This window comes from Syngnathus typhle, linkage group LG15 (genome assembly GCF_033458585.1).
Source record: "Syngnathus typhle isolate RoL2023-S1 ecotype Sweden linkage group LG15, RoL_Styp_1.0, whole genome shotgun sequence".
Lineage (NCBI taxonomy): Eukaryota > Metazoa > Chordata > Actinopteri > Syngnathiformes > Syngnathidae > Syngnathus > Syngnathus typhle.
This window is the reverse complement of record NC_083752.1, coordinates 299,767-324,464: the sequence shown is the minus strand read 5'-3', so window position 1 is coordinate 324,464 and position 24,698 is coordinate 299,767. Positions and strand designations below refer to the sequence as shown.

The 24,698-nt window shown below is 44.1% G+C and overlaps 1 protein-coding gene across 4 annotated transcripts; it reads left to right on the top strand.

The window, feature by feature from the left end:
- Positions 1 to 418: 418 nt before the first annotated feature.
- samsn1b (SAM domain, SH3 domain and nuclear localisation signals 1b) lies at positions 419 to 24,443 on the top strand. Of its 4 annotated transcripts, XM_061299421.1 has the most exons (15): positions 13,041 to 13,601; positions 17,872 to 18,003; positions 18,186 to 18,229; positions 18,296 to 18,336; positions 18,445 to 18,519; positions 18,608 to 18,684; positions 19,153 to 19,291; positions 19,365 to 19,732; positions 22,370 to 22,429; positions 22,494 to 22,586; positions 22,673 to 22,796; positions 22,894 to 23,039; positions 23,131 to 23,319; positions 23,401 to 23,554; positions 23,854 to 24,443. In XM_061299421.1, the coding sequence occupies exons 1-15, from the start codon at positions 13,440 to 13,442 to the stop codon at positions 24,033 to 24,035; spliced, it is 1,986 nt and encodes a 661-aa protein (XP_061155405.1). In that variant the 5' UTR covers positions 13,041 to 13,439; the 3' UTR covers positions 24,036 to 24,443. The 4 variants fall into 4 exon arrangements, with proteins under 4 accessions (XP_061155408.1, XP_061155407.1, XP_061155405.1 ...); XM_061299424.1 differs by lacking the exons at positions 13,041 to 13,601; positions 18,186 to 18,229 and adding an exon at positions 419 to 479 and having other exon boundaries at positions 23,854 to 24,433; XM_061299423.1 differs by lacking the exons at positions 13,041 to 13,601; positions 18,186 to 18,229 and adding an exon at positions 469 to 594 and having other exon boundaries at positions 23,854 to 24,433.
- The last annotated feature ends 255 nt before the right edge of the window (positions 24,444 to 24,698 follow it).

Below are 24,698 nucleotides of genomic sequence, written 5' to 3'. Positions count from 1 at the left end.
ACATGAAACACAATGACATTGCTTTTTTTTCTTTTTGGGTTCAGACACAGCAATGGACTGATGATGAGTAGATTATTCATTAACGAGTGAAACTGTCTTCATTGGTGCAACAAAGCGTGGATGCCGAGGGGGAAGAAAAAAAGCGCTTGACCTCTGTGCAAAATAAACAGACAAGAGTGATTATGACTGGATTACGGCAGACATGCTAAACAGCCATCTCAGTCATCTCGGTAAATATTCTGCTTTTGTCCTTGAAGTGTGTCGGAGAGATTAAACTGTGCCTGAGAGACTATTCTCGTACAACGCCGCCGTCCGTCTCTCAATATTTTCTTGTCTGAGAAGTAATCAGCACGATATGTTGAAAAAAAAAAGAGCTCCATGAAAGCAAAATTGTATTCGACTGAGGTCATCACGAGGTGTTGAGAAATAGCTTGTGGGCCACTGACGCACAGACAGTTGATACGACGGTCCCCGTCCAGGTATGTCAGTGTTATTTAGTTCAACAGCTTCGTGTTGGGTTTCTCTGCTGTGCTCCAGCATCAAATGGTCCAGACTTGACGTGCTGCTTTTGCAAAATGATATCATGCCCTCGCAGTGAGTAAGGTGTCCTCTTTCCCATTCAACACTCGTTGACTCCGCTGGCGCCGCCGCATGATTGAGGCCGCGAGACCTTTCCCTTTGGAACAACAAACCAACAACAACCAAAAAAAAGAACATCCATTTTGTTAAAGATTACGACATGGCTCGGTTGATATTTAAATAGTCGGCACGACCCAAACACACACGTTCTTAAGATCTCAATTCTTGCGACACTTAGCGAAATGATCCATTTTCTAATATTCCTATAGTGAAAGCAAAGAGGAGGCAATTTGAAGGCAGATGGATGACAGCAGTGGGAATGTTTACATCTCCCCGCGCCTGTCCTCATATCTAACGCGCTTTACCCGTAGCCGCCTGTTCTGAAAGGGAAAAAAATCAAGAGGAATTTTGGAGTTGTTTTGGATAACTGTCAAAGTACGGAGAAAACAGGTCACTGCGTAAGTGTGGCTGTCTCTCCGCGTTTGAGCGTGTTAGAGAGTTCACACGTGTGAATAGAAAAGCAGACGGGACTAGGCCGACCGACCGACTCCTGCGTGGGCGAGCGGGCGGGCGGGCGTGTGCGTGTGTCGCGGTCCCCCCCCCCCCCCCCCCCCCCCCCCCGGCCCTGCATCTTGTTGACCCAGTTGGGTCTCTTTGACTAATCCCCGGTGATTCTGCGGGTGGTCTGGGAGGAGCTCTCCTCCGGTTTCCTGTGTATTTGAATATCAGATGGCAGAGGCGGAGCCATAGCACTGACAAGGGATTTGACTGAAATGCCTGCCAACACAAGCCTTTTTTTTTTTTTTTTTCCGTTTCTCGCTTCATGAGCCCCGTGTCGTTCCCTTGGCACACATACATGCGAGCATTTCTTGCTCACAATGACCCAGTGAATCAGCGTGACACTGAATACTTTTGTTTGTGTGTGTGTGTGTGTGTGTGTTTTCAAAGCTCTCGATCATGCACCTCCATCGTCAGATGTAAATGGAGTTTTCCCACTGACACACATGTGGGATGCGATTCTATTACCGTTTTTTTTCATGTATAATGCGCAAAATTTAACTTTGGGTGCGTATTATACATGGGTACAGGCTTTTTTCCAGCATCAACATGCCATTTTTAGGGTGCGTATTATACATGGGGGCGCATTATACATGGAAAAAAACGGTACTCATCTTTGAGATGATCCAATTCATCTAGGTGGTTTACGGCTCTTGTAACCTTACTCAACATCTGCAAGCATAATGACTAAGAGCTTAGAGATAAATAGAAAATGACAATTGATTCTATTTGAAACCCATTTTTGCTCACACTGGATTCAACAAAATCACATTGAAGCCATATTGGGCTATGAGATCCGAACCCAAGTCAGCCGCGGAATACATTTGGGTTACTATTGGGTTCACTCGACTTCAACTTTGGTTGAAGCAAACGAGTCAGAGGTACTTCACCGTCCCGCTCTCACTCAGCCACGTACGGCGATCAGTTCGAACACAGCTCGCTGTCCCGAGGCCCTCGTCCTTCCTCCGCCCATCCACCACTTGCCGTTCCCACGGGGCCGTTAACATCCTATTGACCCTGCTCGCTCATTATCAGATCAGCATGGAACATGCTGGGGCACTTTAACCCACGCGCACACACAGCGCCGCACGCACACACACGGATAAGTATTTTGGCCTGCAAAGCTCCCTGCAACCACATTAGGAAAGCGAGCTCGGCTGTGTGTTGTCGCGTTTCCACGGAAGCCTTCATCAGTAGCTCAAGCGCCCATCGGTGCGTCTCCTCGGCAGATGCTTCCCCGTCCGTCCGTCCGTCCCTCCCTCGGGACGGCTTTGGCTTCAACATCCCCTTCTGACTGTCACTAAACGTGTTGACATAAATGTAGTGCAGCCACTAATGAGCTGCCGAGCAATGACAACTGTCAGCTCCTTAAGCCTTGTCAATATAGTACAAAGGTAAATTGCACCTCATTATTCTTTGCATGGATTCAAATAAAGATGAATATTTTATTCCTTTTTTTAGACATGAGCTGCGTGTGACGACCTTTTCAAGATTCAAGATTCAAGAGTTTTTTATTCGCCATGTTTGAGCGTGCCAAACAGGAATTTGACTTCGGTAGAAACACACCCTCTGTTCAACATTTAGGTGACTAACAACATTCAGGACATGTGAATAATGCAAAAACAGTGTAGACAAATTCAAGAAGGTGTGAGGAGCAGGATGTTATTGCACAGTAATGTCTCTGAGACTCTATGAGTGGTGTGAGTTCATCAGAGCAACAGCCTGGGGGAAGAAGCTGTCTCTGTGTCTGCTGGTTTTGGCGTACCGAGCTCTATAACGCCGTCCGGAGGGGAGTAGTTCAAACAGACTGCAACCCGGGTGAGAAGGGTCTGTAGAGATGTTCCTTGCCCGATTCCTGGTCCTGGACAGGTACAAGTCTTGGATAGATGGGAGGTTGATTCCAATGATCTTTTCTGCAGTTCTGATTGTCCGTTGTAGTCTGTGCTTGTCTTGTTTGGAGGCCGATCCAAACCAGACAGTGATGGAGGTGCAGAGGACAGACTGGATGATGGCAGTGTAGAAGGTCTTCAGAAGCTCTCGCGGCAGGTTGAACTTCTTGAGCTGTCTCAGGAAGTACAGCCTCTGCTGGGCCTTCTTCCGGACAGAGTCTATGTGGCCGGTCCATTTCAGGTCCCGAGAGATTGTGGTTCCCAGGAACTTGAAGGTGTCTGTGGAAAGAATAGTATTACTGCGGATAGTGAGGGGTAAAAGTGGTGAAGGGTCTCGCCTGAAATCCACTGTCATCTCCACGGTCTTGAGCGGGTTCAGCTCCAGATGGTTTTGACTGCACCAGTGGACCAGCCGCTCCACCTCCTGTCTGTACGCAGTCTCATCACCGTCCTGGATCAGTCCGATGAGAGTGGTGTCGTCTGCATACTTCAGGAGCTTCACACGAGAGTCACCTGAGGAGAAATCATTGGTGTAGAGGGAGAAGAGCAGTGGGGAGAGGACGCACCCCTGAGGGGCTCCAGTGTTGGTGGTCCGGGTGTCAGATGTGGTGCCCCCCAGCCTCACACGCTGTCTCCTGTTGGTCAGGAAGCTGGTGATCCACTGACAGGTGGAGGCAGGCACCGCAAGCTGGATGAGCTTCTGTTGGAGGATGTCAGGGGCGATGGTGTTGAACGCCGAGCTGAAGTCCACGAACAGGATCCTGGCGTACGTTCCTGGGGTGTCCAGGTGGTGCAGGATGTAGTGCAGTCCCATGTTGACCGCATCATCCACTGACCTGTTTGCCCGGTAGGCAAACTGGAGGGGATCAAGCAGGGGGCCCGTGACCTCCTTCAGGTGGTTCAGCACTAGCCTCTCGAACGATTTCATGACCACAGATGTCAGTGCGACGGGTCTATAGTCATTCAGACCTGTGATGGCGGGCTTCTTGGCTACTGGAACGATGGTGGAGCTCTTGAAGCACGAGGGCACCTCACACAGCTCCAGAGAACGGTTGAAGATCCGTGCAAAGGTGGGCGCCAGCTGCTCAGCGCAGACTTTCAAGCAGGAAGGTGACACGCCGTCTGGGCCCGGTGCCTTCCTGGTCTTTTGTCTCCGGAACATCTGGCGCACTTCCTCCTCGCGGACCTGGAGTGCGGGCGCGGGCTCTGCAAGAGAGTGAGTGGGTGACAACGATGATAGAGGTGTGGACAGAGCAGTTGTGGGGAGAGGTGAGTATGTAGATTGTGTTGCAGGAGGTCCCGTTGTGTGGGAGGACCGATCAAACCTGCAGTAGAACTTGTTTAGCTGGTTAGCAAGTCTTGGGCTCTCTACAGGACGGGTGGTTCGTTTCTTGTAGCCCGTGATGCTCTGCAGACCTTTCCACACCGTTGAGGGATCAGGATTGGCAGAGAGGTGTCTCTTCAGGTTCTCCCCGTAACACCTCCTGGCTTTCCTGACCTCTTGGTTCAGCGCGTTTCTGGTCTGCCTGAACAGCTCGCGGTCGCCACTCCTGTAGGCCTCCTCCTTGACTTTGCGCAGCCTCCTGAGGTTCGGTGTAAACCAAGGTTTGTCGTTGTTGTACGTGCAGAAGGTCTTAGTCTGCACACACAGATCCTCACAAAAACTGATGTATGATGTGACAGTGTCAGTGAGTTCATGCAAGTCTGAAGTTGCAGCTTCGAAAGCTCCCCAATCGGTGCAGTCAAAGCAGGCTTGGAGGTCCTGCCTTGACTCCACTGTCCACTTCCTCACAGTCCTCACCACAGGCTTAGAAGTTTTCAGTTTCTGCCTGTAGGCCGGGATCAGATGAATTAGACAGTGGTCCGATAGTCCTAAAGCTGCACGAGCCGCAGAGTGGTATGCATCCTTGATCACGGTGTAGCAGTGGTCCAGAGTCTGTGCCCCTCTGGTGGGACACGTTACGTGCTGTCTGTATCTGGGGAGTTCGTGTGCGAGGTTCGCCCTGTTAAGATCACCTAGAACAATGATTAGTGAATTTGGTAGAAGTTTCTCCATGTCTGTTACCTGGTCAGCCAGCATCTGCGTGGCTTCACTCGGGCGTGCGTGTGGTGGAATGTAAACAGCCGCCATGACAATCGAGGAGAACTCCCGTGGTGAATAGAACGGCCGGCAGTTTATGAAAAGTGTTTCTAGGAGAGGGCTGCAAAACTCTTTCAACACCGTGACTTCAGTACACCAACGTTCATTAATGTAGAAACAGACACCACCTCCCTTTGATTTTCCGGAGAGCTCCGCGCTGCGATCTGCTCGCACTAGCTTGAACCCGGCTAGCTCCACGGCGTGGTGGGGGGTTCGTTCGCTAAGCCACGTTTCCACAAAGCACAGCGCGGCGGATCCGCTGAAGTCCGTGTTCCTTGAAGTGAGGAGCAGCAGTTCATCCATCTTGTTCGCCAGGGAGCGGACATTCGCCAGATGAATTGACGGTAGGGCAGAACGGAACCCTTTCTGCCTCAGCCTTACGAGTGCGCCGGCTCGCTTACCGCGCCGCCGCCGTCGCGCTAGCTTGTGCGCTAGCTTGTACAGCACCGCCGCTCCGGCTAGAATCTCCGACAAACAGTCTGAATCGGAGAGAACAGGAGAGAAAGTACCAGAAGAAGTCTGTCCGATGTTTAACAGAGCTTCTCTGGTAAAAGTGATCCGGGATGGGCAGCAAAGGACACAGAAAACACACAAAATAAGACAAATAAACAGAGAGCGACTCACCGTGGCTGCCATCCGCGGCGCCATCATGATCATGATCTTTTCCGCCAATTGCTATTCCTGACAAGTACCATCGTCATGTAGGCACAAAGCCAGCGCATCGAATGTTTATTGATAGCAAATCCTACATTGGCTGCCATTCTTTCAAGGCGCTATGAGAACGGCTTCATTCCGGCATCTGCATACGTACGTGCAGGCCGTGCGTGTTTGTTTGTGTCACACAAAAAAGAGATTAACCAAAACACGGAGGTAAAATAAGCAGCCTGACCTTGCTCTGAAACTGAAAGGCAATCCTCGGAATGATCCGCGGGTCAGTAGCTTTGTCCTTCAGACAGTTAAAGTCTATCCTTCTCATCCCTTGCCTGCACCCCCAGCTGTCTCTCTTATTCCTTTTTCTATCCCTCACCCACTCAAGCACTTGCATTCATTTGCTAGCACAAACGCCTCAAGTCACACTTGTTCACCAGACACGTATATATGTACGTAGATACGCAGAGGAAATTTGATACGCATGTCATGTCTTCACATGTGTTCCTGGAGGAGCACGGCTGTTGATGTTATTTGAAGACATGATTGCTCCTCATGACAAGGCCTGATGGCTGCGATGTGTCCGATCTGCTACTACGCCTCAAAGGCAGATGATGCTAAGACAGCAGCAGACACTGTTTACATTCAACTTGAACCATTTGAGCGGTGAAATATTTCACGCTTCAACACTATTGCGACAAGAAGGAGATTTTTGAAATGACATTTTAATTGCCGCTACGTTGAGCACTTTTTTTTCCCTTCCGAATGGTCGTTTGGAAAGCATAAGAATATGAGCAGAGTTTGCAAAATAGTTAGCCGCTGCTAACTGGCCGTGGAGTCACTTGACGAATATCTATCCATCGATCATTTCATTTGAAATCAATTGGCGACAAATGACATTGGTAGGAATGGTAAACTGAAGCCATTTAGCACTATAGCACAGATTCAATGATCGACCCCGCCCTGCTGTTGCTTTTTCCGACCGTGACCTTTAACTGTGCAGCCGTGTCTGTCTGCTGCCCGCCAGGATAGATTTGCCTTGATTCCTCTTGTGTTGTTTAGGATTCGTTGAGCCCGAAACACAACTGCGTAGCGACAATCGTAATTTGTGTATTCCAATGAGGTGAGGGTGAGGGTCTGATGGACCCCTGTACATACAAGCTGTCAATATGATTGTAAATAGAGTCGTTATGTTGAAAAATGCCGTTGCCTAAGCCTCCTTGTCAACCCCCAGCATCTCTGCCAAAGAATGACGGATCGATAGAAGAGTGGCGGCAGTGACGAAATAGAGAGATTGGGGATTTACATCGTCCCCTGACACGCTCCTATAAACGTGATAAAGAGACTGCACGGTGACAAGGACACCATTTCTCATTTAGCCGCTCGCTCGCAAGTTCAGAGATCTGCCATCTCTGGCTGAGTCTCTTTGAGCAGAATTTCAGCATGATAACCTTTGTGAATTATTTAGTTTATTGACCTCTGCGGGGATTTCATATGAAGGTCGTTTCCTGCTGGCAGAGCAAGCTCCAGTGGGGTCCTCAGGTGACATGGCCAAGGTCGCCCGCCCGTCTCCCTCCAGTTAATAATATATTTGTCACACGCGGCGTTAGCCTCCGACACAGCGCTCCTGCCTTCCGCTTGATTAGTGCTACCAATAAGGGCTGCCAAAGATAATAAAGTAGACATTGGCTTAAGGAGATGTGTCAAATGTCTACCGCTGCTGCGTCTTTCCCCCCCCCGCACACACACACACAAATTCACACCCTCTCCCTCCCTCCCTCCCTCCCTCTCTCTCCGCCTCCTCCCGTCTGTTCTCTTGTTTTATTGTTTCCGAGATGAAGGTTAAAGGGAGATGCTGAACAGACAGAACAGCCCGAGGGCCATTGAGGGCCTGGCTGCAGTAGGCAGTGCTGTGGGTACCAGCAGCAGCGGCAGCATTAGCAGCACCCCCCCCCACACCCCCACACCCACTAAGGATAGCCGTGATGTGTCAGAGGGGCATAAGGGCCAGTTGGCCGGAGCCACGGGGGCAAGTGGGTTATAGTGTCTGATGGTGGCAGGCTGGAGAGAGCTTCTGTTCCCTGACCACGCCTGTCAGTGATAACACCCAAATCTATGGAGTCTTATTAGCGGCCACAACAAAATAGTGCCCCTAGGTGAAACTGCGGGAGACTTATGGCAAAGGAGCAATACAGTAGCAAATATTTTTATAATGAAGTTTGTGGAGGCGGTGATGACAGAGGGAGAGCAGGGGGGGGGGGGGGGGGGGGGGGTAATCTTTAAGGGGTGAAATAGCCTTAAATGCAGTGTTATTGATTTGTTTGTATGAGTGCTGGTAATAATGGACGATTCAGGAGGACTTGCAATCCCCGAAAAGGTGGCACAGTCAAAACTCAGATGCAGTCTGCCTCCTTTTTGACCTTTGTGCTCATTTACTCTTGACAACAAATGATTTTGTTGTCATGGTTTTAGTTAGCAACGTTACAAGGTCATCATTGCAAAGAGTTCATTTTAATGATATATTGGTGAGTATTTAATTTTTTATTTTTTTGGCAATTTTCAAATACACTTTTAGACATGTAAGGAAATATTTATTTTGAAGCTGTTCTTTGTCCGTCAGCCTCGGTGTTGATATGCAAACCGCAGTGTTCAAATTTGATGAAGCAAGGGCAACACTTTACTGAGTACCTTTCTGCTTCCTGGATTATTTTTCACCAGGTCACGTTCAGGTGAACCCAGATTATTCAACACCTGTGTGATATGGGCGATAAGCATTGACAATGATATCAGGCATTCATCGTAAATTAAAATGCTGGAGATTGTGCTCATAATTCCAAGAAAGCTTTCGAATGGCGCAAAAGATTTGATTCATTTTCCAGACCTTGGACTGCTTGCTAGCCATAACCAGATAAAGATGTAGCTTTTTCAAAACTGTCTGATTATTAGGAAGTTTAGTCAGAAATGATCAGACTTTTAATACAATCTGATTATTGCGAAAAATATATGTTAATAAAATGAAAATGTCAGGGTATCAAAAAAGTTTTAATTGCGTATGTGAATGAACACAATGTCATCTGTACCAGCAGGAAAGTCACGTATCCAAGCAAGGAAAAGGATGATTTGAGAAGAACACATTTAAGACAGTATCAGTAGCAGGCTGATGAAAACATTCCCACCCAAAATTAAAAGTGGCTGGCGAGAGTGAGTCAAAATGGCAGGTTAAATCTTCCAGAACATTAGCGTGATCTATGATTCAACTAGAGGAGGGACAAGGTACATTTTCTCTGAATGAATAGATTTGTTGAGTCTATTAATGACTTCCTATTCTAGACCTTTTCTTCTATTATCGGAAATGCCCCACGCCATCCATTACCTGGCTGATTCCAATCTTATAAATCATTATTCTCATCCACACCCCGACCGACATGGCCGTAGACTCAATCCTATGAATCTTGTTTGCTAAATCCAGATTAACTTGTCCCATCTCTGTATCTATAGAACATATGAAGAGGATTAATGGCTACGATGCTTTTCATTATATAGCCGACAGATTTGTGTCTGACAGCATTAACATTCCAAAGACCTTCCTTTCTCCATCTGTGCTTGAAGGCCCAAAACCGCAAACCGAACAGAGCAATATACCAAACGGTCCATTTGAAGACGTTGCCTGCTGATTGGACGGACGCAAGCAGACACGTTTAAGGTAGCCACAGAGCTCATTTGCAACAGGACAAGCCTATTATAAGAGCAAATAAAACAATATTGATTTTTCTTTTCTCTCCTACGTGGCAATGGGTCTGTGCATCTTATTGATTCGGATCATGCACTTATCACTCTAGAGCCAGAGTTTGCCAATGTTAAGCACAGGTCTCAGGTCTTAATTATTACGGTTCCGTGTCTAACGATGCTCAAGCAATGGACCTGCATTTGACCTTCTCTATTGACTGGCTAAGAACAAAAATCTTGACCCAATGGCAAAGGATCATATTTTATTGTTCAATTGTTTTCTAGCTAGGGCTGACCTTTGACTGACTGACATGTTTTGCGCTCATCTGGTTGGTGAAGATCCATTGATATACAGTGCGAGCGGGAAAGGTGTGACACTGACCTTGTGACCTCAAGTCACTGCTATGTTAATGCTAATGAAAGTTACAATGTGTTTGACACCTTTGGCACTTCTTCAGGTCATGTGACGTGAAATTCTAAACTCCATCTTTTGAACGATTGGATTACGCTCCTCTCTGTAAGGATTTATAAAGCAATACCCGCCGAATGTACGGGGGATCTGGGTCATCGATTAACGGGCTAAAAGGGAGCAATACCGCACAAGGTTCTGCTGTCAATCGTTGAATCTTGCCACGAGGTCAATCAATGGTTCCTCGCCGTGCTCTCCCTCTCTTGTTCTCTCTCTTTCCAGTGATCTTCTCAGATCAGTGGAGGAGGGAGAAAAATCAATGAAGTAAAGTAATCACTTGGCGGAAGATACAAGCGAGGCCCGAGGCCCGCTCGGCTACCTGAGTTCCATTTCACGCATCAGCGACTGCAACACAAACACACAGCGCTTGCTCGGGCTTCCATCTTAAATAACATGAGCAGCCCCTGCCCAGGGAAGCCTGCCCTGCCCTGCGCTCCATACTCCTTTGTGACCCAGAGGAAGCTCCCAGATTGCACCGCGGCGACTGACTAGCGGGCTATTGATCTGCAGTCTCGGTCGGGCCTGGCACGATTGGCCGCGGCGCATTTCCAAAATGTCAACTGCCGCAGCCATCATGGCTATGTGGCTCCTGATTATTGATTATTCTGGATAATAAGCCATTTGAAGAATTAAAGTCATGTAGTCGTTCTGGTGAGGTTGCCAGTCAACAACAAGGTAATCATGCCTTCTTGAAAGTACACTATGTGATCTACTATACCACCAAACTAGGCAGAAACATTCTTATTAATATAATAATAATAATTTAAGTAGTATTTATTAATTAGGTTAAGTTCAGCAACAGGTGGAATCTTTTTCTGAAACCTCGCGGCTATACTGTAAAACTGGTAAAACCTATTTTGGAAAAAACACACCATAAATGATCTGTTGAGGGAAAAAACAAAATATATTTAAAAAAATAATAATAATAAATCAACAGTACCACACACTCAAAATATGAATATATATAGTACATGTTTGCATTCGCATGGCAGGTGATTAATAATTAAAATGCATCCCTAAAAAAATGGATTATTTCTATTCCCATCATTTGAACTAATTTTATTGTGTCTTTTTGAACTCATTTCAACTTTTCACGGTCTCCTTTCACCCCTCACATTTGGAGCAGCACAAACAACCCCCTCCCTCCTCTTTACCTTGGGATGGCTTCAGAGAAGAGTCACACTTGGTAGCAGGGCCAAGAGCCACGGGTGGCCATTTATTTGCTCAAATGCAAATGACTGCATCAAGTGAAGAAGTGCTGTACTAACAAAGGACCTGAGGGAGAGATGAACAATGTTTCACAGAGGTCAGGTTAAGAAGGGGATGGCCGGCCGCTGCATTAAATCCCATCCAGACATATTTCAGCGTGTCCTTAGGCCTCGCCAAGCATACGGGGTCAACACGGGCCGGTCATTTGCGGCGAGGTTATCAATTTAATGCTGGCCTTTACATGTTTACACTTGGGCAAGTGCAGAAGTCATGTTAAACAGGTAGCATCTGAATCTGTTTTTGGAATGCTGTTGAATCTTGAAGGAGGATTTCATGCATGACCGTGTCTGATCCAGTCTGGAGTCTGAGCAAAATTGCACAAAGAGGGTGGAAGAAGTGAATACTTTCTCTTCTCACACCGCCTGATTCTGTTAGGCCACTCACTATGTTGACTTCAATCCCTGTCAGTACCTTTCAGACACAACAGCCACGTGGGAAAATATTGCCCTTGACAAAGAAGTTGGGTGCAACCTATTACCACCCGATTGGAGTTGTGACTTTTATACTGTAGTCTTCTGACAAATGCTTGGTGGGCCATGTTTTTGCCCCGCTATATGAGGACATGGCCACTGTCAAGGTTGAGTGACGTTAACGTGAGGGGGGGGCAGATAACTCTGTCGCAAGCTGTTGAGTTTTCCTTTAGCTTGTAGGCAGAAGATGTTCCTGAGTGACACAGGGTCACCCTGATCTCTGATGACTCCTTTTCCCCTCTCCTTGTCTATGTGTTTTGTGATGTTATCTCAAAGTGGCCTCCCACTCGCTGCTCTTCCCTGAAGCTGTCTGAACGCCGGCCGCCTCATTGTTTTTGTCCTAGCAGGCCTTTCGAAATGTGTATGAGTGAATGTGGATGCACTCAAGTTGATCTTTGGTGGATCTGTCCATTTTAATTTGATACGGATTTGTCTCTGTTTATGAAGTTTTACAAAGGACAGAAAGTTTGACCTTCTTTCGGGGGCAATGGCTTCCAGCTGTGTGCCTTCCCATGGCTCCACGTTCCTGTCACTTGCTTTTTTTCCCCCTCACGTTGGGTCTGTTTATTTTCTATTCTGATCATGCAAGGTCCTCGATTCCACACAAATCAAGTACACCTTCAGATGTGCTTTCTCCACAGGGGGGCTGAGTGATGGAGGAGAATATGCGGCGCCTCCTCATGAGGGCTCCGAAATTGATGTGGCCTTTTGGCTCTGGAGAGGGTGACCTTAAAAAAAAACTCCAAAACACTCAGCAAGCGGCGCAGCCACTGTCTCACTGCTGATCAATCTCAATCTTGCACTCAGCCTCCCTCAATGCTATTCAGACTCAGGAAGCTGTCAAAGACCAAGTGCTCTTGGCTTTCAATTCTTGATATGTGCGAGCAGGTAGAACGAAGGCCACCGAGCACTGCGGGCAGATAAAGTGCAATTGGTTGAATATTGAGAGAATGTCTAGTGCCTAACTACATTAGAGTCAGATAGTGAGACAGCACTGATGGAGAAAGAAAGCCATTAGAGAGGTATGAAGTGGCAGACACCTCCGGAATTCAAATGCGGGGGAAATGTCCGATAAGCTCGTGCTATCTGATATGCCTTTTGATTTTTTTTTTTTGGCCTTCTCGGGTGACAAAAACACTGCAGAGAGAGAGAAAAATCATACAATAATCATAAAATAAATAATATAATAATAAATTGACCCCCCCCCAAATATATTATAAATAATATAAATATAATATAAATATCAAATAAAATGGTTTTAAACTACTAATGGAAATACAAATATGAGGCGGTGTGGTGGAATAATTGTGAGCAGATCTCATTCACAGTTTTCTACACATTCTCCAAAATGAATGTTCAATTAAGTCGATGGATAGAGAACAACTATGTCAGTTGACTTTTTTCTAATTGCAGGGGCAAACGTCTTGCGAGCAAAGGCTTCTTTGACTTTATTTTTCTCATCCGGTCGGGGCTGTTAAATGCACTACCAAAGGATTTGGAAGAAACAAACCAGAGTACAGCGAGTGATCACATGGTCCGCTGGGAGCCAATTGTTGCGGAAAAAACAGGGCATGTACAGGAAGTATGCTTAAAAAGCCTCCAATGTGTATAAAACATCCGCAACACAACAAAAGGATTGGCCGCATCAAGACAAACACGGTCGGTCCCTATAGTCCATTACCTCAACCTGCATGTGGCTCCGCCTCCACCATGACCCTGTCATTCTGTCCGCCTTTTACCGACTCATTACTCCCGCCACCTATCTGCCACTGCTCACCATCCCTCGTCCACCTGTTCGTTCTCCTCATCCCATCTTCCCCGCAGCTCGGCTCCCCGATGATGTCAACCACGTGGTGAGTCACACACACACTCCTGACCTTTCATTGCACCTTAAGGAAAGAAGGATTTTTCGTCTCTCTCGTGACGGGGCTTCAGCCTGGCGCTGGACGGGGAAGAAGGAGGGGGGTGGGGGGGCTTGTGCTGTCAAGGCGCACAGTGTCATGCATGACCCCCAGTTGGCCCGCAGGCTGACAGGAGGCACAACTGCTATTTGTTGTCTGAAACACCTTTGAGGAAGATGTCAGGGGCCATCTTTGTGCCCCCTGAGACCTTCTGGATACACTTCACCTTTCTGAACAACCTCCATCCAAACACTTTACAGATGATATGTATCTCATCCATAAGAGCAGTGAACGAATAGATGGTGGAAATTGTAAAAATGGTCAAACTCTCTCATCTTTGTCTTCCGTCAGCGGCAAGCAGCACCAAAGTTTCACCTTTGGATTCTCAGAAGTGGGATTCTGTTGGTGATAAGTGACAGTGACTTTCATTTGATGTGGTATTTCTCATTTGGAATGTGTAGGTTGCAGAGTCCTACTTTCCGCAGCGCCTGCCTCCCAATGACAAACCCTTTTGTCAGTGACAGGGGCTTTGTCGAGATTTACATGCCTATGCGGGGATTTTTTTAATTGACATTATCCAGAACAATGGAGTATACTAAGGGATGGAACTAGGTCACAAACGTATTATCCATTTGATGTTTTTGACAACACTTTTATCCTATTCTATCTTTAGATGCAAAGGAAGCATTTCATTATTTGCGCCTTTGATATTTGCTTATGCGGCTGCTGAAAAACACGTCTTGTTGTTCAAGTGCAGCCTAGTGAAAAGAAAACCTTGTCAAACAGCAAATATTTTGCCCATAGACACATTTCAACCATTTTTATGCCTGTCACACTTATTTGACTTGTCGAAATGAATTTTGCAAACTCCAAAATGATGTTGGCCAATTAATTAGCCAGGTTGTCACCATCCAAAGTGGTCATGAAAGCCTAGCTGGTGAACTCTGGGTCACCAAAGGACATTTAGGGCTAAGAGTAGAAGCACCACCAAAAGGTGTTCACGGGGGTTCCTCGCAATCTAGCCGTGATCACACATCCGCTTAGCCTCGTTACATTTCTCAGTGTGTCTATAAATTTAACGACCTAGTGACACAATAGATTAGTTTAAAGAGGAGTAAACAGAGAGTTGGGGAAAAGGTTTAAAGTTTGATATCCTCCATCTTTCAATGGCTATCAAACCGACAATAACGCTGGTTGCGCATGATTCCCGAGTTGTTGTCAGAGCAACATCTAAAGCAGCGTCATTGTTTGTTTTGTCGTTGATATGGACCAATGTCGGCTATCTCTCGGGGGCCTTCTTCAGTTCCGTGCCCTCGGCAATTGACTGGCCCTGCCTGGTGTCATGTCCTCTTTGTGACATTAGTCCAACCTGATGGTTGAAGGGTGAATATGGCCCCTGGGACACATGACTGGAGATGGCTTTGTGAGAGTGACATTTAGGATAGAAGTGGCTTGAAGAATGACACTGCTGTGCCAACACATGGTGCCAATGTCAGCGTGATCTAACCTAGTCCGGAAAATCCTGACGACCCCCCCCCAAGAATTTAACAAGACGTAAAAGCGGCTTGTTTGCTTCAGGGCAGATTTAGCTTTAATATAAAAGCCGCAATGATGGTTGGTCTATTTTTAGGTATTTTGTGAGGGTTTCTTTTTTTACAAGCCATTAACAGTGTCTGCAATTGTGACCAGGATTGGGCACGCTTAACATTTGAGATCTACTTTGAATACTAACACGACTTTTTCTTTCCCTTTCCAGCCACAACTTCAGGCTCATTTTGAAATGATTACTACAATCATTTTCCATGGTGAATTTTCAAGTATTTCAAAAGAGAAGCGAGGCTTACGTAACATAGGCAGGCCGAGAAGAGATATTCATCCACAGAATGCTCTGGGAAATAGTATTTGTATGATATAGGTCATAACAGCTCTCAATGTCAGCGCAGCACAAAATCCAATTATCTTAGTCATACGTGACACGCCGACCTTTGACTTAGCATTCAAACGGTGGAGCATTTCGGCGGCGCCCGTCGAGCCGTGGGAGGTATGAAAAATAGTATTTCTTTTTGACTATACGCTTATCTTGAACCGGAGCCCTATTTATATAAGCTCTGTGTTGTGTCCTTCATCGCTCATGGCAACTTCAACTCCCAAGGAGAATGGAGATCAGATAGGGAGGTCCAGCATCAAGGAGAGGGAAGCCATTTAAAGGTGACATTTTAGTCAACACAGCAGATGCTGCCAATCTGTCTTTCCTTGGCTCCGTCTTCTGCACTCCTATCACTTTCTCTCTCTGCCTTGCCATCGCTCTTTCTCGTGCCTTTGCTTTCCTCCCTCTTTCTCATTCCCCTCCGTTCGTTCACCATCCCCCTTGTGCTGACGAGGCAAAGAGGAAGCGGCGTAATAAAAGGAAGCGCTAATGAAAGGTCAGAGGGGTCACCGTACATGCATACCTTTGGCGGACAAGAGGTCGTTTACTGTATTCCAAGGGGACGGACCGTTTCACTTTTTGACTGGGACGAGAGGTTGTCAAAAGTTCAAAAGGTTGCAAGAAAGGTCACCGGGTCACCACCTCCGGCTTGAGACTCTGTACATCACCGAGTCAGAGGTCAACGCAGGAATGTCAGGATAAACTAGAGGTCGAAGGTGTTGCCTCCAGCTCCTCTCTGAAAAAACATGGCGGAATTTGAACTCAAACTAGAGGTCAAACTGTAACCGCAGCAGGTATAGGCCCAAAGTTTCACCGAGATTTAATATTGTAATTTTGTGCAGTGAAGAGCGTATTACATGATGGAGCTGCATATTTCATTCGGACTGTCAAAAAGGAATTAGAGTGTTTAATTAAGGTGCAAGAATGACTTTTGCTGCACTGAATAAAATTTATGCAAGTAATATACAGCAAGATCCCACGGCGGCCATTCTTACTAACACTCAGAGCAGTAAAAGGCTGCAAGAGGGGAAAAAAAGAAAAAGTGCAAATGTTTCAGTAATGTAAATAAAGCCATTCGGAGCTAACTGATTAAACTTTGTTTCCTGCATTATCTCAACGGAGAGACAAAAGCAAGAATTGATCTCAATTGAATCCGAGGTAGTCAACAGTGAGGGAGGGAGGGCAGGCAGTGGTGGAAATTCAAAGGGGAGGACACTGCCATCTCCTGGAGGATTCCATTGAGATTTACAAAGGCCAAAATCCGCCTGAAAGCGGACATATTTGCCAAATAGAAAATGCCATATTGTTGGAAAATTACAGATGATTTTTTTAATCTTATTAAATTGTAAAGTCTACAGTCACCCACATTTCGAAGATCTCAATTTATTTAGTATAGTATAGTATAGTATAGTATAGTATAGTATAGTATAGTATAGTATAGTATAGTATAGTATAGTATAGTATAGTATAGTATAGTATAGTATAGTATAGTATAGTATAGTATAGTATAGTATAGTATAGTATAGTATAGTAGTGACAAAATTATTAAAAGTGACTGTTGCTGTCCAAATACACACCTGGACCTTTTTTGCTTCTTTCTTTTCTATTGTAATATTAAAACCTTTAGACACAAAAAGCACAGTGGATTACGTTTAACCTTATTGGGGAAAAAAAGCCAAAGAAACTTTGCCCGCTTCATTGTAATCATTCCAGACAAAAGGCCCATCCGTCCGTCCATCCGTCCGTATGGTTGTTGATTGTTTTGTTGCAACGGGTGTCCCGGACTGTGTTGGACAGTGCCGGCCGGCCGGCCGCCTCACTGCATCTATTGGATTAGGGAGGGATTTTAAACTGGGATTAGGCTATTGGGCTGCAGGCAGCATGGGGTGAGCATGGGTGAGCCTTTACATCACTGGTGGGATGTGTGAAAGTAGTCAGACTCTTTTTCTTTTTGCTCCACTTGGCTTGACTGTCTTGGGCACAGCGATTGATGAATGATGAATCTGTTTTGCTTCACTCTGGTAAGAATCCATTTTTGCCCAACATATCGGGTAATACTCGAAAGATAATCCTTGTGTGCAGCGATAAAGACGTTATTGTTGACACGAATCTCTCTATGCTGTTTCATATGATTAATCCAAATACAAAGACTAGCTACAATGTTATGACCACTTGCCTATTGAAACTATACAAGAGAGTGTATTTTTTGTCTTTACATCAACTGCTATGATATATAATAATAATGAACACTGACTGTTTTTTTTAATTTTGAACTTTTATTTTGTTTGTCTTCAGGATGGCTCCTCAGAGAGCATCTACGAAGCACCCCACGATTCATCACTGAAGGACGTGTTACCAAAGTACCACTGCAGCCCTCTTCTCAGGCGTAGAGCTCAATGGACTGGCTCAGATCCAAATATCAGTTATGTAAGTTTAGCAGACGACTTACAAGTCAGTCAAACACCGCAATTGCATCATAGGGGCAGATTTGAAGCCAGTTAAAAATATGGATGTCATTATTGAAACATTTCATAGTTTCATCATTTTGGGCTTTCTTTTCTTTTTATATTTCAAGTTCATTTGTTTGTTTCCCCCCCCCCCCCCCCAAGGTCCAAACATCAAATAATGCCCGATTAAAAAGAAACAATAGAAGGTATGTGCCTCATTTAGTCATTTAAGTCAACTATTATACAACTTTTTTTCCTTAATATTTTTGTAGGTCTTGTATCCCAACTTCAGCAATAGAAAAGGAAAGATCAGGTTAGTGGAAAGTATTTACTTTCATATTGGACTCTCTTTAATAATGTTTATCTTTTGAATCACATGTTGTATAAAGAGGCTTTTGGTAAAGGGTGTTTTCTCTTACAGAAACAGATTATACTTGCTGGACAGCATCGGGTCTCGGAAATGATGTTCATGATCAAGAGACAGAACTGAGGACGGGTAGGTGAAGATTTATTGCATTTATTCAGCCAGCACACAAATGTTGTCTAACTGAGTTCCTTCCTGATCTTTACATGGACCTCAAAAGTCAGCTGTCAAAGCAGCACTGAAGATCCAACGAAGGAGCTGAAGTCTGGAAAGACGAAAGAGGCTCTACCAGTTCAGGTAAAAAAAAAAAAGAGAGCTATATTACAAGGAATTTTTATTTTCATCTGATTTTCAGACGTCACTCAAAGACAACTCATTACAATGATTCCCCTGGCTGAGCAGAGTTTAGCTTTGCGTAATCCTTTGCTCACATGACTTTGCGCGCCAGGCATGCAGGTAGCAATGCCCGTGTCAGCGCACGTGTCATCGCATGTGAGACGCAAGCCGTTTATCCTCTACGTGTCCGAGCGAGTAGTGAAAAGAAGCTCCCGCACTTCTTTAATCTCCTGATGTTTGAAAACAACCCAAATCAGATTCCCCCTTCTCTTTAATCTCTTTTATAACCTTCTTGAAAGGACCCTGCACCTTTTCACATGGCCAATAGTCTTGAGGAAAAGAGCTGAAGAAAAAAATGACAAGACCCGTTCGTCGTCTTAATGTAAGCAACATCGTGCTCACTCAAGTATGAACGCTGTGATATTGCAGAGTGGTAAAAGTGCAGAAGAGAAAGATGGAGCGCTGAGTTCCACAGCAAGAAGATTGAAGAGGTTTCAGGATTTGGTGCAAGCCAAAAAAAGAAATCAGGATGCTTCTGGAAAAGGAAAGAACCGGCCGAATAAGAGCAGTGAGTATTTGACTTTTGGATCCACATTGGGGCAGCGTGATTGGTGTTATAATACAAATGGACTTGTCGCCAGGTAATTCATCCCACGTGTTGAGTAACAGCAACCCGGTGTTGACCTGCGTCGGCCTCGGCAAACGGACTGAGAAAAAATCTTCTGGAGATGCTCAGCGAGAAGAAGTGAAAAACCCAAATGAGGATTTAAGGACGAAATGTGTTTGGAACCCAGCTGAGTGTTCTCAGGCCTGTTCGCCTTTCTATTCTACGTGCCAGCCACCTGGACATGAGCCGCCATGGCTTTGCGCTAGCAACTTGTTGCTTCCTCAGGCAACGCAATGGGAACGCTTTGAGAGTCTCATTCGGGAACTGGACAGAAAAGAATTGGAATTTTCATCAGCCACCATTGCGGATTCAACCAGAGAGATTCAACCCACACAAGACAAAGTAAGATTTCATGCCATTGTGTACATTAGATGATGTTCAACTCTCCCTTACAGGTATGTACAGGCTAGAAATGGCTTTTATATATAGATTAGATAGATCATACACTACCGTTCAAAAGTTTGGGGTCACAAAATTGTTTGGGTGACCCCAAACTTTTGAACGGTAGTGTATATATTTATTTAGATAATTATTTATAGATTATATATATAATCTTCTGTGTAAAAAATCTTATACTATATATGTATACTTATATTCATAGATTATATATAATCTTATACAAATATAAAATATAATTTATATTTAATTCATAATATTTTATTATAATACTAGAATTTTGCAATTTCTGGAGAAATTGCGTGTGAAGGCGAAATGTATGAATAACTTCTTCGGGGAATGCTGCCGAACGATGTTGAAACGTGTTGAATTACTTGAGAAATGTAGAATATTTGGAAAATTTGTGGTGAATTTCAAAATAGAAGCTGTGAAGTTTTTTGGTAAGTTGTGGAATAGGTAGAAAAATGATGAACAGTTGAAAGTTGGAATGGGTTGAATCGGTTGAAAAATGTAGAAATGAGAAGGGAAAAAGGAAATATTGGAGAATTGGGTGTGAATTTCAAAATAAAAGCTGTGAAGTTTTTGGTAAGTTGTGGAATAGGTAGAAAAATGATGAACAGTTGAAAGTTGGAATGGGTTGAATCGGTTGAAAAATGTAGAAATGAGAAGGGAAAAGGGAATTGGGTGTGAATTTCAAAATAAAAGATGTGAAGTTTTTGGTAAGTGGGAAGTTGTGGAATAGGTAGAAAAATGATGAACAGTTGAAAGTTGGAATGGGCTGAATCGGTTAAAAAATGTAGAAATGAGAAGGGAAAAAGGAAATGGGTGTGAATTTCAAAATAAAAGATGTGAAGTTTTTGGGACGTGGGAAGTTGTGGAATAGGTAGAAAAATGATGAACAGTTGAAAGTTGGAATGGGTTGAATTGGTTGAAAAATGTAGAAATGAGAAGGGAAAAAGGAATTGGGTGTGAATTTCAAAATAAAAGATGTGAAGTTTTTGGTAAGTGGGAAGTTGTTGAATAGGTAGAAAAATGATGAACAGTTGAAAGTTGGAATGGGTTGAATCGGTTGAAAAATGTAGAAATGAGAAGGGAAAAAGGAATTGGGTGTGAATTTCAAAATAAAAGCTGTGAAGTTTTTGGTAAGTGGGAAGTTGTGGAATAGGTAGAAAAATGATGAACAGTTGAAAGTTGGAATGGGTTGAATCGGTTGAAAAATGTAGAAATGAGAAGGGAAAAAGGAATTGGGTGTTAATTTCAAAATAAAAGATGTGAAGTTTTTGGTAAGTGGGAAGTTGTGGAATAGGTAGAAAAATGATGAACAGTTGAAAGTTGGAATGGGCTGAATCGGTTGAAAAATGTAGAAATGAGAAGGGAAAAGGGAAATGGGTGTGAATTTCAAAATAAAAGATGTGAAGTTTTTGTGACGTGGGAAGTTGTGGAATAGGTAGAAAAATGATGAACAGTTGAAAGTTGGAATGGGTTGAATCGGTTGAAAAATGTAGAAATGAGAAGGGAAAAAGAAAATATTGGAGAATACTGTGTGAATTTCAAAATAAAAGATGTGAAGTTTTTGGTAAGTGGGAAGTTGTGGAACAGGTAGAAAAATGATGAACAGTTGAAAGTTGGAATGGGTTGAATCGGTTGAAAAATGTAGAAATGAGAAGGGAAAAGGAATTGGGTGTGAATTTCAAAATAAAAGATGTGAAGCTTTTGGTAAGTGGGAAGTTGTGGAATCGGTAGAAAAATAATGAACAGTTGAAAGTTGGAATGGGTTGAATCGGTTGAAAAATGTAGAAATTAGAGTAGAAAAACGAAATTTTAGAGAATTTTGGTTGAATTTCAAAATAAAAGATGTGAAGTTTTTGGTAAGTGGGACGTTGTGGAATAGGTAGGAAAAAGATGAACAGTTGAAAGTTGGAACGAGTTGAATCGGTTGAAAAATGTAGAAGTTAGAGGTGAAAAACGAAATTTTGTGAAAATTTGTCGGAATTTTTAACGTGAAAACGTGAAATTTTCGAATTTGGGAATTTTGGGAATGTCGAGAATCCTTCCGAGTGTGATTAGAATGTGCTGAATGATGTGAATTTCAAATTGGAACGACGTAAATGTGAAATGTCGAATGTGCCATTAAGAATGAATGGGGAAAAATTTGTCGGAATTTGGGGAATTTTGCGGAAACGGAAAATTTTCGGAACGAGAAAAATGGAAGCGCTCTTCGCGTGAATATTTGGAATACGTGAAAAGTGGAATGGAGTGAATCGGATGAATTATGTGGAAGATGAAACTGGACAAAAAAGTGAGGAGAATAAAAGAGAATAATAATAATAATAGAGAATGGTGTAGAATAACATATGTGTGAAGGCCTTCGCCTTCACACAATAATATTTACACTACCGTTCAAAAGTTTGGGGTCACCCAAACAATTTTGTGACCCCAAAATCTAAACACTGTATGGCTTTTGGAGGTTGACCTAGATTCAGAACAGAAATGGAAAAAAAAAAAACAAATGCCAAGGAATACATCATTTGGGCAGCTGTCGTCCATCTGTCATAGCATTTAATCTCCCACTTGCCCCGACAGATGATCAAATTTGGAGATTTTCACACCCGCACGGCGCTGTCGCCTTTGACACGCTCTTTGGTAAGCATTTATCTTGAAAGTGTGCATTGTGATCATCAGCTCTCTTATACCGTTTGTTTTAAAGCTGGAAAAGAATGGATCCAAACCGAGCCAGAACCAGACTGAGGACCCACCACGGGCTGACACCACAGCGGAGAAACAACTTTCAGCTGTCATCGTACGTCCACAAATCCATCGATATGGCATAGATCATTTGATCTGACTGGAAAAAATGAATCTTGAGCATATAGCTTTTTATTGCAGCGTGTCGACACCCCAAAAGCAGAATCTAAGAAGAGAGAATCTGGTGTCGGAAGGATACTCGCTGAAGGATGCAAGCTCTCCAGTAATTCAATGGAAAGCCTCTATAGTAGACAAAGTTCCTCAAGTAAGAATACAAGAAAAATCATTCCAATTGGAATCACTGGCCAACTTTCTTTTTCTTCATCCAAATGCCACTATTTGATTGTAATTTCCCATTTCAGGTGGAGTCACCAGTGATTGTTCCAGTAACAGAGACAGTCTCCGGCTGGAGGATGAGCCCGTTTGCGCAAGACACTTCTGTGGTCGAGCCAGAGTCCATACAGAGTTTATGCCGAGTCCGTATGACACGGAATCCCTCAAACTCAAGGTATTCGACTGGAAGAAGTGAAGAAATATTCAAGTGAAAGCTGTCAATATTCCCAATTGAATGTCCACATTATCAATAACGTCTTATTCAGGTCGGTGACGTGATTGACATCATCCAGAAGCGCCCCATGGGAATATGGACTGGGATGCTGAACAACAAAATAGGCACCTTTAAATTCATCTACGTGGACGAGTTCACGGAGGAACTTCCTGAGACACACAAAGCCAGAGAAAAATGTCGATCCACTATCCACGAAGTGTTGAGGCGCCTCAGTTTGGAGGTTGTTTTTATTTGTCATGCCCAGAACATTTGATATCGCCGAGTACTTTGCTGACTCGAACTTGTGCACTTGTACGGCCAGGAATATTCCGATTCTCTGCAGCAGAACGGCTATCAAACAGTAGATGACTTAATGAGGTTGGAGGAGCATCACCTGACAAAACTCAAAGTGACTGATCCAGAGCACAGGCATCGTCTGCTCGCTGCTGTCGAGTCCTTGCAACAACTGCGCTACAGTGAGTCGTGAGGAACTCACGTGGCATCGTGCCAGACCTTTTATAACTATCACGTGACCTTTTATACATGTCAGAACTACAGAAAGATGATTCGGAATTTTAAAAAGAAAAAGTTCATTTGGCTTCATTATCATTGAATGAAACGGTTTTGATCTCATTTCTGAATGTTGACATTGTACAAATTTTTATATATTTTTAAATGCAATTTTAAGGCTAACAAAACGGAACTTTTTTTGTTTTAAAGATGAAGAGTCCTTAGTCCTATGCAACGCTGTGACAGTATGTTTTCTTCACCACAGCTAATTGTCACTTGGAGAAGGAGCCCAATGAAGAGGCCAAGACGGAGAACACCAAAGGAGACACAAATACCTGCCTGAGAGACTCGGGCTGCCACATGACCTCTGACATCAGCCGAGAGGACACAGAGCTTCAATTTCCTTGCGAACCTGTTCAGATGACAGCTTCGGGAAATGAGATCTAATGGCCCGAACCATTGTTTATATTTACTTGCATCAACATAATTATAAACATTGTACAGGGGCATGCTCATGTTGAGCTCTGACTCCCAACAATTGATTCTAGCAAATGTAAGATTTCTGTTTGCACAAGTAAAATATTTGATGTGATGATCAATTATTGGAAAGACAACATATAAAATGACTGAATAACACCAATTCAGAATGGAGTCAAAGTTCAATTCATCTGATACAACGCCTCAAAATACATCCACAAGAAGTAAAACTACAGAGCGCACGTTGCTCAAATCTGCAGAAAGACTGATGCTAAGCTAATGCTATGAAAACGAGGGCATCATAGACACACAATAATATTAAAGTACAGTTTAGAATTTGTGTGTGATCTCAAGCTTACCGCTTTACCGTGTCCGACGTTTCCATAGATTGAAGGAAGTGACCCCTCAATGAAACCAAGTCTTTCGGCAAATCTCCAATTCGGCATCGTTGAGTTCTTCCGGGTAATAAAGATGGCGGATTGGAGAAACCTTTTGGCTGCACCCATTCTTACCTTGTTTGGTCGAGACTGGGACATCAACGATAAAAATAGATAATAGATCCAACGGAACGGAGTAAAAATATCCCCCACACAGATTATAAAAGTATCTCCAAGTGCACAATCAAATGTATTT